This window comes from Macaca thibetana, chromosome 5 (genome assembly GCF_024542745.1).
Source record: "Macaca thibetana thibetana isolate TM-01 chromosome 5, ASM2454274v1, whole genome shotgun sequence".
NCBI lineage: Eukaryota > Metazoa > Chordata > Mammalia > Primates > Cercopithecidae > Macaca > Macaca thibetana.
This window is the reverse complement of record NC_065582.1, coordinates 76,651,035-76,664,103: the sequence shown is the minus strand read 5'-3', so window position 1 is coordinate 76,664,103 and position 13,069 is coordinate 76,651,035. Positions and strand designations below refer to the sequence as shown.

General features: G+C 41.0%; 1 protein-coding gene across 8 annotated transcripts in view; it reads left to right on the top strand.

Moving 5' to 3' along the window:
- Nucleotides 1-13,069, top strand: part of ALPK1 (alpha kinase 1) — a 137,258-nt gene that overhangs the window by 122,061 nt on the left and 2,128 nt on the right. For all 8 annotated transcript variants that reach the window (XM_050791322.1, XM_050791318.1, XM_050791319.1 and 5 more), the window contains 6 exons: nt 553-648; nt 2,118-2,222; nt 3,438-5,571; nt 8,182-8,335; nt 11,524-11,686; nt 12,742-12,928. In XM_050791322.1, the coding sequence (XP_050647279.1) occupies nt 553-648; nt 2,118-2,222; nt 3,438-5,571; nt 8,182-8,335; nt 11,524-11,686; nt 12,742-12,928 (2,839 nt within the window). The remainder of the gene's footprint in view (nt 1-552; nt 649-2,117; nt 2,223-3,437; nt 5,572-8,181; nt 8,336-11,523; nt 11,687-12,741; nt 12,929-13,069) is intronic.

Below are 13,069 nucleotides of genomic sequence, written 5' to 3'. Positions count from 1 at the left end.
TCAACTAGTATATGTCAATCCTACTTGACATTTTCATTTTCTGGAATTCTGTGGGAATAGTCTCATTATCTGAAGCATCCGGCTATTACATTTCCCTGATCTGTGTAAGCAATTGCTGTCTATGATTCTTTTACAATACAGACTGTGATGTGAACTCTTCCTTGGGCCAGTTATTCAGGCCTAGCAGTAGGGACAAGTTAGTATTGATCACCCAGTGAAACCCAGCTGAGAAGTAGCTGTGTTTACACTAGGCCCACGTGCCCTAGGATGTGTTGATCTTTCAAGCTCTGTGGCAGCCAATTTAAAAGTATATCCAAGTCAGAGTATTATTATACAATGTATGCATATGTCAAAATGTCACACTGTATCCCATAAACATGTACAATTATTATATGTTGACTTTTAAAAATAGTATCTCCAGTGCCATAGTAATAAAATAACAATAGGCAAATCATTCATATGGAGGGATAACCATTGCCTTTAGGCCATGAAGTGAGAGCAGTAATCCACTGTGAATTCCCAATCTGTGTCTTGTTTGTGTTTTTCTTACAGGGCCTCTCCACGTCATTAGGTATACTGGCAGACATCTTTGTTTCCATGAGCAAGAATGATTATGAAAAGTTTAAAAACAATCCACAAATTAATTTGGTAATTATCATAACACTGAGTGGCATCATCTGTAAAACTGTCAATGGTGTCATTGGTGGGTGATTAGTGGGTGTCTTTCTCAGGAGATTGGGAGGCAGGGAGCTCAGTGCTGCCTCTGCTAGACAGATGGGAGGAATCCTGGGGAGGACTCCTGGGGGGTCCTATTTGGCTTTATTATCCCAGCACCCAGCACTGTACCAGACACACAGAGGGTGCTCAGAAAGTTACTGCTGAATGAATGAATGAATGAATGAATGAATATCAACAAAATTATTTTGAGCCTCACTTCTTTCCGAGTATCACAAAATTCAGTTTCCAAACTTGGGCCATCTTGATGATAAAGGGGTAATAATTTTAAAACTTTATAATCACCATCTGTTTAAATGAGAGCATCAGTCCCGTGTTCCAGGCTCTCGTCCTTGATAATAATGACTGCTAATTTTTATGTATCACTTTACAACTCAAAAAAGTGTATATATCTCCACATAAAACCCTATGAGGAGGGTAGAGCAAATTGTGTCACTCCATTTTAGAGGAAAATAAAATGCAGTGCAGAGAAACTAACTAACCTCTGCAGTTTACACAACCAGTAAGAGAGAGAACTGGGAGCTGAGCCCAGGTCTCTGACCAGCCCAGAGAAGTGGCAAGGATGTTCTGCTGCTCTTCACACTGTGCTGAAATGGAGTGTTTATTATCATCTATATTGCCATTTTTATTAAAGACCCCAATCACAATGGTAACCATGCTCAGTACTAATTAGTGTAGCAAAAGAACACATACAGCTTGCTGATGGTAATCTGAATCTAAGATGTTGCTTTTTCTGTTTGACCAAAACAGGAGGATCATGTCCCTTGTTCACTGAAGTTATCCTTGATGACTGTTTAAAATTGCACACTTCCCTCCCATCCTGGACCTCCCTAACCCCTTCTCCATTTATTTTCTCTCCAGAACATTTGTCATCATCTCAAATACTATACACTTCACTTGTTTTGTATATTGACTGATCCCTCCCCCACAACAGAAAGTAAGCTCCTTGCAGGCTCACTGCCTGCTGTCTCCTGTGTCTAGAACAGGCCCTGGCATGGGGAGGTACTCTGTACCTATTTATAGAATTAATAAATGAATCCTAATTGCTGTGAAATCATCAATTAAAGGACTCTTGGCCAAGAGCAGTGCAGAAATCAATTAATCTGGCTGCAAAATTTGCAGGTTCCTTTGAACAAAGAACTGCCACCATCTTCCAAAGAAGCTCACCCAAATTATTGCACAGGTGTGTGGCTGCTGGGAAAAGCAAAGTCAACACCTTGTGGTCTTTAGACCCACTTACTCTTTATTGACACTGTTCTGAATGGGTTGTGGTGAGGAGTCCCTTGAAATCATGAAAGAAAAGCAAAACTATTTCATAGCCTGTTTTTTGCTCATTGATAATTAATTATCACCATTCCACTTAGCCTCCTGTTTTCTCACAGAGCCTGCTGAAGGAGTTTGACCACCATGTGCTGTCCGCCGCAGAAGCCTGCAAGCTGGCAGCTGCCTTCAGTGCCTACACGCCACTCTTCGTGCTCACAGCTGTGGTAAACAGAGTGCGGCCCTTCCTCAAACCCCCACAGGGTTCTTTCCTCAAACCTCTCCCCGGGGTGCTTTCCGATGTAATCAGTGAGAAGGGAAAGGTTTAACCTTCAAATAGGCTTTGTGTCTCATCAGTGGCAATTGTGATAAGACTCCACACCACATGTGGAAAAATTTTATCTGTCGGAGTTTTGACAGCCTACTAGGAACTAAATTAATTCAGCCCAAGGATAGAATGTTGCCTGTTGTGAAGCAATGGTTCCCAAGCCTGAGTGCACATCAAAATCACCTGAGGAACCTTCTCAAAATATGTATTCCAGCCAGGCATGGTGGCTCACACCTGTAATCCCAACACTTTGGGAGGCCAAGGTAGGAGGATGACTTGAGCCCAAAATTTCAAGACTAGCCTGAGCAACATGGTGAGATTTTGTCTCTACAAAAAATTTAAAAAAAAAATTGCCCAGGTGTGGTGGTTCACGCCTGTAGTCCCAGGTACCAGGGAGGCTGAGGTGGGAGGATCATGTGAGCCTGGCAGGTTGAGTTTGCAGTGAGCTGAGATTGCACCACTGCACTCCAACCTGGGTAACAGAGCAAGACCCGATCTCAAAAAAAAAAAAAAAAAAAAAAAAAAAAAAAAAAGGAAAGAAAGAAAGAAAAAATAAGAAACAAAGAAAGGCTACACATTTCTGAGCTCTGCCCTAGATCCACTAAATGCAAATCTCTGGGGTTGGTATCCAAAAATCTTTAATTTTAGAATATTGCCCAGGTGATTCAAATGCACAGATGCATTTGGATACCAATGCCCTATTGTTTTGACTATTAAATGAATGATGTATTCATATATAGCATCCTTATTTGCATAGAGAAACTTATATCCATTTCCATGGATGGACTCTGTTAAAACTAACAACAGCAACAAACACAAGTCTATCATCTTTAATCAAAATGTATCAGAAATACAATAGGATGGTAATTGAAGCTAATTTCTTAACCCTTCATGTCAGCCAATCGCTTACATCCCCATCCCTCCTTCTGATTCACCAAAAAGACCTCGGGTCCTTAACTCAATGTTTGCTGTACGTTTTCCTTAGAATGTTTGTGGCATGTGTTCATTTTTCTATAATATTTCAAATGACTGTCTTCCAGAAATGAAAAGTTTGTCCTGATTCACTTCCAGTTTTTAATTCAATATCTGATTTGGTATTCGGTATTTTTCCCAGAATATCCGTGGCACGTGCTTATTGTCATATAGTAGTTCAAATGACTGTCCTCCAGAAATGAAAAACTTTTATCTGTGTGAAGCCAAAGAGGCCTTTGAGATTGGCCTTCTCACCAAGAGAGATGATGAGCCTGTTACTGGAAAACAGGAGCTTCACAGCTTTGTCAAAGCTGCTTTTGGTCTCACCACAGTGCACAGAAGGCTCCATGGGGAGACAGGGACAGTCCATGCAGCAATTCAGCTCTGTAAGGAATCGATGGGGAAGCTGTACAATTTCAGCACTTCCTCCAGAAGTCAGGACAGAGAAGCCCTGTCTCAAGAAATTATGTCTGTGATCGCCCAGGTGAAGGAACATTTACAAGTTCAAAGCTTCTCAAATTTAGATGACAGATCTTATGTTCCAGAGAGTTTCAAGTGCAGGTTGGATAAACTTATCTTGCATGGGCAAGTGGATTTCCAAAAAATCCTTGACACCTATTCACAGCACCATACTTCGGTGTGTGAAGTGTTTGAAAGTGATTGTGGAAACAACAAAAATGAACCGAAAGGTGCAAAAACAGGAGTCTGTATCACTGCTCTAAAAACAGAAACAAAAAACATAGATACTGTGAGTACTACTCAAGAAAAGCCACATTGTCAAAGAGACACAGGAATATCTTCCTCTCTAATGGCTAAGAATGTTCAGAGGGAACTCAGAAGGGGAGGAAGGAGAAACTGGACCCATTCTGATGTATTTCGAGTCTCCTTGGATCAAGATGTAGAGACTGAGACTGAGCCATCGGACTACAGCAATGGTGGGGGAGCTGTTTTCAACAAGTCTCTGAGTGGCAGCCAGAGCTCCAGTGCTTGGAGCAACTTATCAGGGTTTAGTTCCTCTGCAAGCTGGGAGGAAGTGAATTATCATGTTGATGACAGGTCAGCCAGAAAAGAGCTTGGCAAAGAACATCTGGTGGACACTCAGTGTTCCACTGCCTTGTCTGAGGAGCTAGAGAATGACAGGGAAGGCAGAGCTGTGCATTCATTGTGTTCAGAGCTTCAGGATCTCTCTCTTCAGGAACCCAAAGATGACAATGCAGAGCCTTCTCAAAATCAGCCGCATGAACAGTTGCCCTTGACACCCTTCCCTCCTCATAATGTCCCAGGTACTTTCTTGGGCCCTGGTGCAGGGCTTCTAGAAGAAGCTCCAGAAGGTATCCAGGAAGTCAGAAATATGGCACCCAGAAATACTTCTGCTCACTCCAGACCCTCATATGGTTCTGCTTCTTGGTCTTCTGATTCTGGTAGGCCCAAGAATATGGGCACACATCCTTCAGTCCAAGATGAAGAAGCCTTTGAAATAATTGATGAGTTTCCAGAAACCAACTGTGATGCGAAAGACAGGCAGGAAAAAGAGCAGGCAGAAGAAATCGGTAAAAGAGGCACAGGCCCTACATTTAAAGCTAGTCCCTCCTGGGTTGACCCAGAAGGAGAAACAGCAGAAAGCACTGAAGATGTACCCTTAGACTTTCACAGGGTCATGCACAATTCTCTGGGAAACATTTCCATGCTGCCATGTAGCTCCTTCACCCCTAATCGGCCTGTTCAAAATTCTGACTCCAGAAAAAGTGGTGGTTCAGTCGCAGAGCAAGGCATCGACCCTGATGCCTCCACGGTGGATGAGGAGGGGCAACTGCTCGACAGCACGGATGTCCCCTGTACAAATGGGCACGGCTGTCATAGACTGTGCACTCTGAGAGAGCTGCCTGGTCAGTGGGCTGAGACCCCCAATTCCTCTGTAAGCAGTAACATCCTCTTCCCTGTCCTCAGCGAGGACTGCACTACCACAGAGGAAGGAAATGAGCCTGGAAACGTGCCAAATTGCAGCCAGAATTCCAGTTCATCCTCAGCGTGGTGGCTGAAATCACCTGTGTTTTCCAGCGGTTCTTCTGAGGGGGACAGTCCTTGGTCCTATCTGAATTCCAGTGGGAGTTCTTGGGTTTCATTGCCGGGAAAGACAAGGCAAGAGATCCTTGAGGCTCGCACCTTGCAACCTGATGACTTTGAAAAGCTCTTGGCAGGAGTGAGGCATGATTGGCTGTTTCAGAGACTAGAGAATACGGGGATTTTTAAGCCCAGCCAACTCCACCGAGCACATAGTAAGTACAAACTTTCCAGTAGGCCCCCCCTCAGGAAGCAGCTATGTTTGGGCGCTCTGAAGAGCTTGGTATGTAGATCACTTAAAGCTCATGAAAGGAATAGACCCCTGGTATGCTTTGTGAGTTCACAGAGAAATGTATGCTTCAGGGGTCTCCCTCACTCTCTGTGATGGACCTTAATGGTTGTAAAGAGGCTTGCTCAGGCTACCTTGCATACTGGAGGTTTGCTCTAAGGACACACAAGGCAGTGAGGGAGACAGGAAACTCAGAGGACTCCGGCACAACCATCACTAAGGGTTGAAAACAGCTCTGGAGGCCGTCTCATCCACTCAGCATCTATCTTCTTCACTGATTCTCATTACCAACCAGCTGATTTTAACAGGCTGGATGCCATATTATCTGCTCAGCATCTATCTTCTCCTTTGACTGTTTTTACCAACCAACTGATTTTTCTCTATCTATCCCCATTAGAATTCTATGGGGACATGGTTTGACCTAGTTAAATATCATCTTTCTATTGGGCAGGGACTTTTTACACCTGTCTACCTAAGCGGTTTCTTGCCAGCCAATTGGTTGGTCAAGTGCGTCCTTGTCTCGCATTCATGATGCTACAACAAAATGCCATCAACTGGGTAGCATATGAACAACAGAAATTTATTCCTCATAATTCTGGAGCCTGGAAGTCCAGGATGAAGGTACTGCTTTCTGGTTCATTGACAGCGCTTTTTCTCTGTGTCCTCACATAGTGGAAGGGGGAAGGGTTTCTCTGAGGTCTCTATTATGAGGGCACTCATCCCATCTATGAGGAATCTACCCCTCAGGACCTAATCACCTCCCAAAGGCTCCAACACCCGACACCATCACCTTGTGCGTTAGAACTTCAACATGTGAATTTAGGGGGGATAAAAACTTCCAGACTACAGTACCCTACTGTTGCAATCAGCAGCTACTTCTTGCTTAAGGAACAGCCCAATGTCACTGCCCAATGCAGGAAGCCTGGGCTGGAGCCACCTAGTAGTCAATGTCTAACACAGCTTAAAAGTGGTAGACAAGCCGGGAGGAAGACAGAAGGAGATTCTTCTCTTAGCCCAGGAATCACATCAAAATGCCCTCCTACTATACAGAAAAATGATTTGAATGATTAAAAAAATATTGTGAAGCACATCGTAGAACAAACAAACTACATGGATTGCTAAGCACTGGTTACTAAATAGTAGTTCTCAACCCTGGCGCCACATGAGAACCTTCTGGGGAGCTTTTAAAAACTTCCAATGCGTCACCCCAGAGATTTCCATCTAATGGGTCTGGAGTGTGGACCCAGGATCATTATTTCTTATGAGCTCTCCGGTGATTCTGCTTAAAGCCACTGTTGAGAGCTTCTGCTTCAAAGTATTCTAATGTTTTGCCTGCCACCTTGAAGTCTGACTAAAATACACATCACATTGTCACCAAAAAAAAGCAAAAATTTCCAGCAATAGGGTTTTCTTACTTACTGTGAGATTCTGCAATTTTGGAATCACATTTCTTATAATGAGGTAACTGCTTTCTTGTTATTTGTCATTGTTTGCTAATTTGTGGATGAAATACATTCGAGGAAGCAAGGCCCAAAATGGCAGAAACAAAACAATGATTCCCTTCCTCTTTTCTTCTCTCAATTCATCACCCGTCCTGTGTGTGGACAGACAACTCACCTTCCATTTCCATCCACCTTCTCTAACTGAGTCACCCAACCCTGGTCACCATCTCACCCAGTCTGTAGGCAACCCTTTCCCAGAACTGTCAGTTTATCTTGCTTTAAGTATTTTTCTCTCCCACATGTCCCATTCATTTATCTATTTTCACAATCTAGACACAGGTCTTTTGTTTACTTCATTTTAATTCCAACCAAAGTGTTGTACTCCTTCCTTAGGATTCATGTGGGTCTTTCTCCTCAAAGAGATGCTTTCTTACTTAGCACTGTTCTTCCTTTCTTTAAGGTGGAGACTGCCCCTACTTTTTCCTCTATCTTTTCCTTTTTTCAGTTGAGTTCACATGTTTTTACAGTAGCTACATTTTCTCGAATAATTTCTAAACTTTCTCAACCTAAAACAATGAAAAGAAAATTAGGGTGCCCTTGAATATATAATGCTAGGATTCCCAGAGCTGCCGGGAGCCTATTAGGTAAAATTATCTAGTTTATTTCTATTCATGTGATCTGCCATCAGTAGTAGCTTCTATTATTTGGGATCCCCAGGTAATAATAGTAAGTTGCAAGCACGTGTCACTTGTCCTAAAATGGTCTCTGGGACTTTCTGATTTTAAAATTCCTTTATTTTCCACTACTTTCATATAGAATCTTCATGCTTATCTTCATCCCTTTTCATCACAAACAAGGGATTTTGTGACTCAAAGGCTATTCCTCATTGTAATTTATAAAGTGTTACCTTTTTATTATTTCTCACTAACTTTTTAATACTGTAGTTGTCATAGAAGAGATGAAAATTAGAGAAAAATGTATAAAACAGTGAAGATTTCAGGTAAGCTGGTGTAAGACCTGTGTCGCATCAGCTTTATTCATGAATTGTAACGTCCTTTTGAAAATAAGATTCATTTTCATCTTTTTTTTCCTAGCTGCTCTTTTGTTAAAATATTCAAAAAAATCTGAATTGTGGACAGCCCAGGAAACTGCTGTCTATTTGGGGGACTACTTGACTGTGAAGAAAAAAGGCAGACAAAGAAATGCTTTTTGGGTTCATCATCTTCATCAAGAAGAAATTCTGGGGAGGTATTACTTAAAAACATTTGTATACTAATGTAAGATGAGCTAACCTTGCCCTTCTGTTAAGTAATCACTCATGAGACTTTGTAGGGGCTGAAAAACTTAGCCAAAATATATTTTCAGATTTCTACACGTCTTTCTTTTCATTATTAATTAATTAACGACAGTTACCATATATTGAGGACCCATGTTATATCAGCTGTTTTGCTGGATGTTTTAGCTACAGGACCTCAAATCCATCAGGGAAACATTATTGGCCATATTGTACTGATAAGAAAAATAAAGTTCCTGGTCACATGGCAGGCCAGAGAGCCTTCAATACTCACTAAAAATGCTGGCAAAAAGGGTAAATTATGAAAAGCACACTTTTAAGTAAACAGGTGAGCCTGAAAAAAGGCAGGAAAATCCTGAGGCCAGAGATGAAGCCTGTTCAGGGATCTAAGTGATTGCTGAACCCTTTATGGATCCTGCACAGGAGTTTGGGGCAGGGGTGGAGTGAGGGTGCAGCCAGTGACAAAAGCTATACGCAGAAGGGAATGAGTTCAGATACCACTCATACACAGCAGGGAATCAGGAATGGCTACATCCCCAGGATAAATGGTATCTTTAAAAACCCTTCCCCAGTGAAGTAAATGCCTGGAAAGTTTTTGATTTGGCCTTAGTTCTTAATAAAATTTTTAAACAAAAACTCACCTGAAAAATTAGTAGCCACAGGTGGTCTTCACTGGGTTTAGGACATAATTTTATATCATTTGTATATTTTAAAAGACCTATAAGCCATGACTTTTCATTTAAAGTTGGCCTTATTATTTGCTCAAATCCAAATAGTGTAAGAAATAAATAGAAATAGAGAAATCAAGTGACTCTGTAAGCAGTGGAAGTACATTTCTTGAAAAGATTATTGATTATTATCATTATTATGGTAAACATGTGCCGGGCCCTGTTTTAAGTGATTTATATGCTAATTCAATTAATCTTTACAAAACCCTCTGAAGGTAGATACTGCTATTATTCTTACTTTACAGATGAGGGAACTGAGTCACAGAGATGTTAAGGAATTGCCCAAAATCACATGTCTAAGCAGTAGGGGCAGGTGCTGAGGCTTAAATTGTGTCTCCCAAAACTCAATATTGAAGTTCTGCGTACTTCAGACTACGATCTTATTTGGAAATAGAGGGATTGCAGATGTAATTGGTGAGGTTAAGATGAAGTCATACTGGAGTAGGGTGGGCCCCTGATCCAATATGACTGATATCCTTATAAAAAGAGGAAATTTGGAGATAGACACAGACACAGAGAGAATGCCACGTGAAGACTGTAGTTATGTTGCCTCATAGTAAAGAACTGCCAGAAGCTGGGAGAGAGCCTGAAACAGATTCTTCCTTAGAGCCTTCAGCAGGATGATGGCCCCGCTGGAACTTTGATCTTAGACCACTATAGGCTTCAGAACTGTGAGAAAATCAATTTCTGTTATTTAAGCCACCCAGTTGGTGGCATGTTGTGACAGCAGCCCTGATACACCAGAGTACACCATAGGAGGACCTGAGATAAGAAATAAGTTGAGGATAAGAGACGTAAAGAATGGAGTCAGAGAGTTCAATGTATTTCTGGTCAGAAGAAAATAACAGAAAGAGAGCAAAAGCAATATTTGAACAGATACTTTCTGATAATTTTTCAGAATTGCCAAAATACACTAATCTTGAAATACAGAAATCACAATGAATCATAAGGACGGAAGGGAAAGGAGGAAAGAAGCTGGAAGGAAGCAGGAAGTGAAGAAGGCAGGCAGTCAGACATCCACTTCTAGGTACACAGTAGTCAAACTCCAAGCACTAAGGACAAAGAAACCATTTTAAAATCAGTCAAAGAAAAAAGACGTATTACCTACACAGAAATATTAATTTGACCTACAGCTGGTTTCTTCGTAGCAACAATGGAAGTCAGAGACAATGGAAGTCATATACTTAGTGCAACTCTCTTTTATGGAGGAAGGCAAAATAAAGACATTTGCAGCTTAAAAGTAAAAATGACCATGGCAGTTTACCATGAACAAATCCTTACTGAAGAAAAATGATCCCAGAAAAAAAATGGTACAAGATGAGAGAAGATATGGGCCTCTGTTCTCAGATTGATGATCCCATAACTAGGACTGGAGGTCTTCTGGCAGAATGTTCAGGAAATGCTCCAGTAGCCAGTACTCACAGGGTTCACTCTCTGTGCACACCTCTGGCATCAGTCAATGGAATTCTGAATTAGTTCAAACCCTCTGTAGGTCTTGGGGTCTCTCCATAGCAGAACTGCCTAAAGCACTGATATAGCATCTCTATTACAACAACTGCTCCTCTGCAGGCTGCCTTCTGAGGCCATACTGCAGCCTGCTCTATCAGATTTCCTTTCTGGTCTTCAGGAGTCTGAATGGCCAAAACCCCAGCCTCCTTAAGTTCCATTATTATATAGGATTCAGAAATTTCTGGAGAGAGTTTACCCTGGTTGAAGTCTATGACTCAAGCAATTCCCCTTGATTTTTGGTGGTCACTCTGGACACATGTGAAATTACTCACAAATTCACACCAGTTTACAGCAAGTATGAACTACAGTAAAGTGCAGCAGTGTTTTGCTTCTTTCCGCATGTAATCATTTACTGCCTTGTATCTTCCCACACCAACTGTCTATTAGCTCTTGAAATATACAAATCATGTCTCACACTTTCTTCGAGTCACTCAAGACTAGCACAGTGTTATGCACATAAGAGGTGTTGATGGATAATAAGTATTTATAGAAATGAAGTAATCATAAAAGGAAGGGATAGAGGAAGGCTTCAGATTGATGAACTGACTATATAAGACCACACTGCAGGGAGTGGAAGATCTTGACTCCAGAATCCATGTGCATTCCAGTATACTTTGCTACCCCCTTGTCTTACCAGAGGTCTGGAGAACTTCTACATTAAGCGACACTTTCCCTTTATAACCAATATCTTTCTGGGTCAGCTAGAATGAGTGAGTTCCATTGTTCAAGTAGCTCTTACAAAATTATTTGAATCTTGAGATAAGTCAAAATAATATTCACTGTCTAAGGCAGAAAAAGAGATCTTTCAAGCATTCTTGCATATGTCTTTGATCTCCTCTCTCTTACTCCATAGTAAGTAAGAGAGCACTTTCGCATTTTGTTGTGTGGATTTTCTTCATTCCTAGGTATGTTGGGAAAGACTATAAGGAGCAGAAGGGGCTCTGGCACCACTTTACTGATGTAGAGCGGCAGATGACCGCACAGCACTATGTGACAGAATTTAACAAGAGACTCTACGAACAAAACATTCCCACGCAGATATTCTACATCCCATCCACAATATTACTGGTAAGATTATCCTGAACACATCATTTGGATCTTCCAAATCACACTTGAATATCAATTAATCTGCGTATCTGGTTCCACATAGTCAGGCTAGCATTTTTAGCAAACTATCCTTGTGTGTTGTCCCTGTACCTTCCAAGAGAGAAAGAACCCTAAAGATTGTATCTAGTACAAACTATCTCCTCAACATGATGCATAAATCCCGTTTTACGCCTGTTGGCCTCACCCCTCGCAACCAAGTGGTTACTAAGTCAAAGCTTACATATCTTCAGCAAGAAAAAATAATTGTTCCCCTATCACTTTCAAATAATCCTAATTGTTAGAAAGTTCTTAGACTTGGCCCAAATCTATCTTTCTCTAACTTCCATCCATGGATTACAGCTCTCCCTCCTGGGACCATGAAGACCAGTCTCTCTTCACTAACATACCCCTTTCAATAGATAAAGGCAAATATTCCCATTGAGTTTTCTCTTCTTTGGATCAAGAATGCCTTGCTACCCTGAATATATTAGATCCTTAGTGCATTCATACTTGCAATAATTTTTTCATTGGCCAGAGACATTTTTAGACCCATTTTTTCCTAATCGTAATAATTATCATCCATTTCATACCTTCTTTATGTCACTCACTGTGCCAGGCAGTTTGCAAACCTTAACTCTAACCTTTGAAACAACTCCACAAAGTAGCATAGAAACACTTAAACTGATATTTCAACCTAGAGTCCCAGAGCATGATCTAACTTCATGTCCTGGTAACCTAGCCTCCAGGACAGGTCACCTCATGGCCTAAATCTTAAGTGAGCAGTTTAGTATGTGAATAATAATAAATTTAAGTTCTATGACATACCACATGCCATGTTAAGCATTTTACGTGAGTTTCCTTGTATAATCCCTTTAACAAGCCTAAAAGGTAGTTATAATTATACCACTTTACCCATGATGAAATTGAAGCTCAGAGAAGCAAAGTGGCAGAGCCTAGGTTCAAACCAAGATTTACCCAAGTGCAAAGACAATGGCCTTTACCATTATGCTGTAATGTTTCCCATTGCTATTTTTCAGATTTTAGAGGACAAGACAATAAAGGGATGTATCAGTGTGGAACCTTACATACTGGGAGAATTTGTAAAATTGTCAAATAATACGAAAGTGGTGAAAACAGAATACAAAGCCACAGAATATGGCTTGGCCTATGGCCACTTTTCTTATGAGTTTTCTAATCATAGAGATGTTGTGGTCGATTTACAAGGTATGTGAAACTGAGAATTATTTTTATTTTTGCTATTATATATAAAGTGAAGTTTTGTAACTAGCTTCCCTAATTTTAATTTAATAGATTGTTCTCTGTATAGGCTACTATTTGGAGTTAACTTAATTGATCTTACTATAT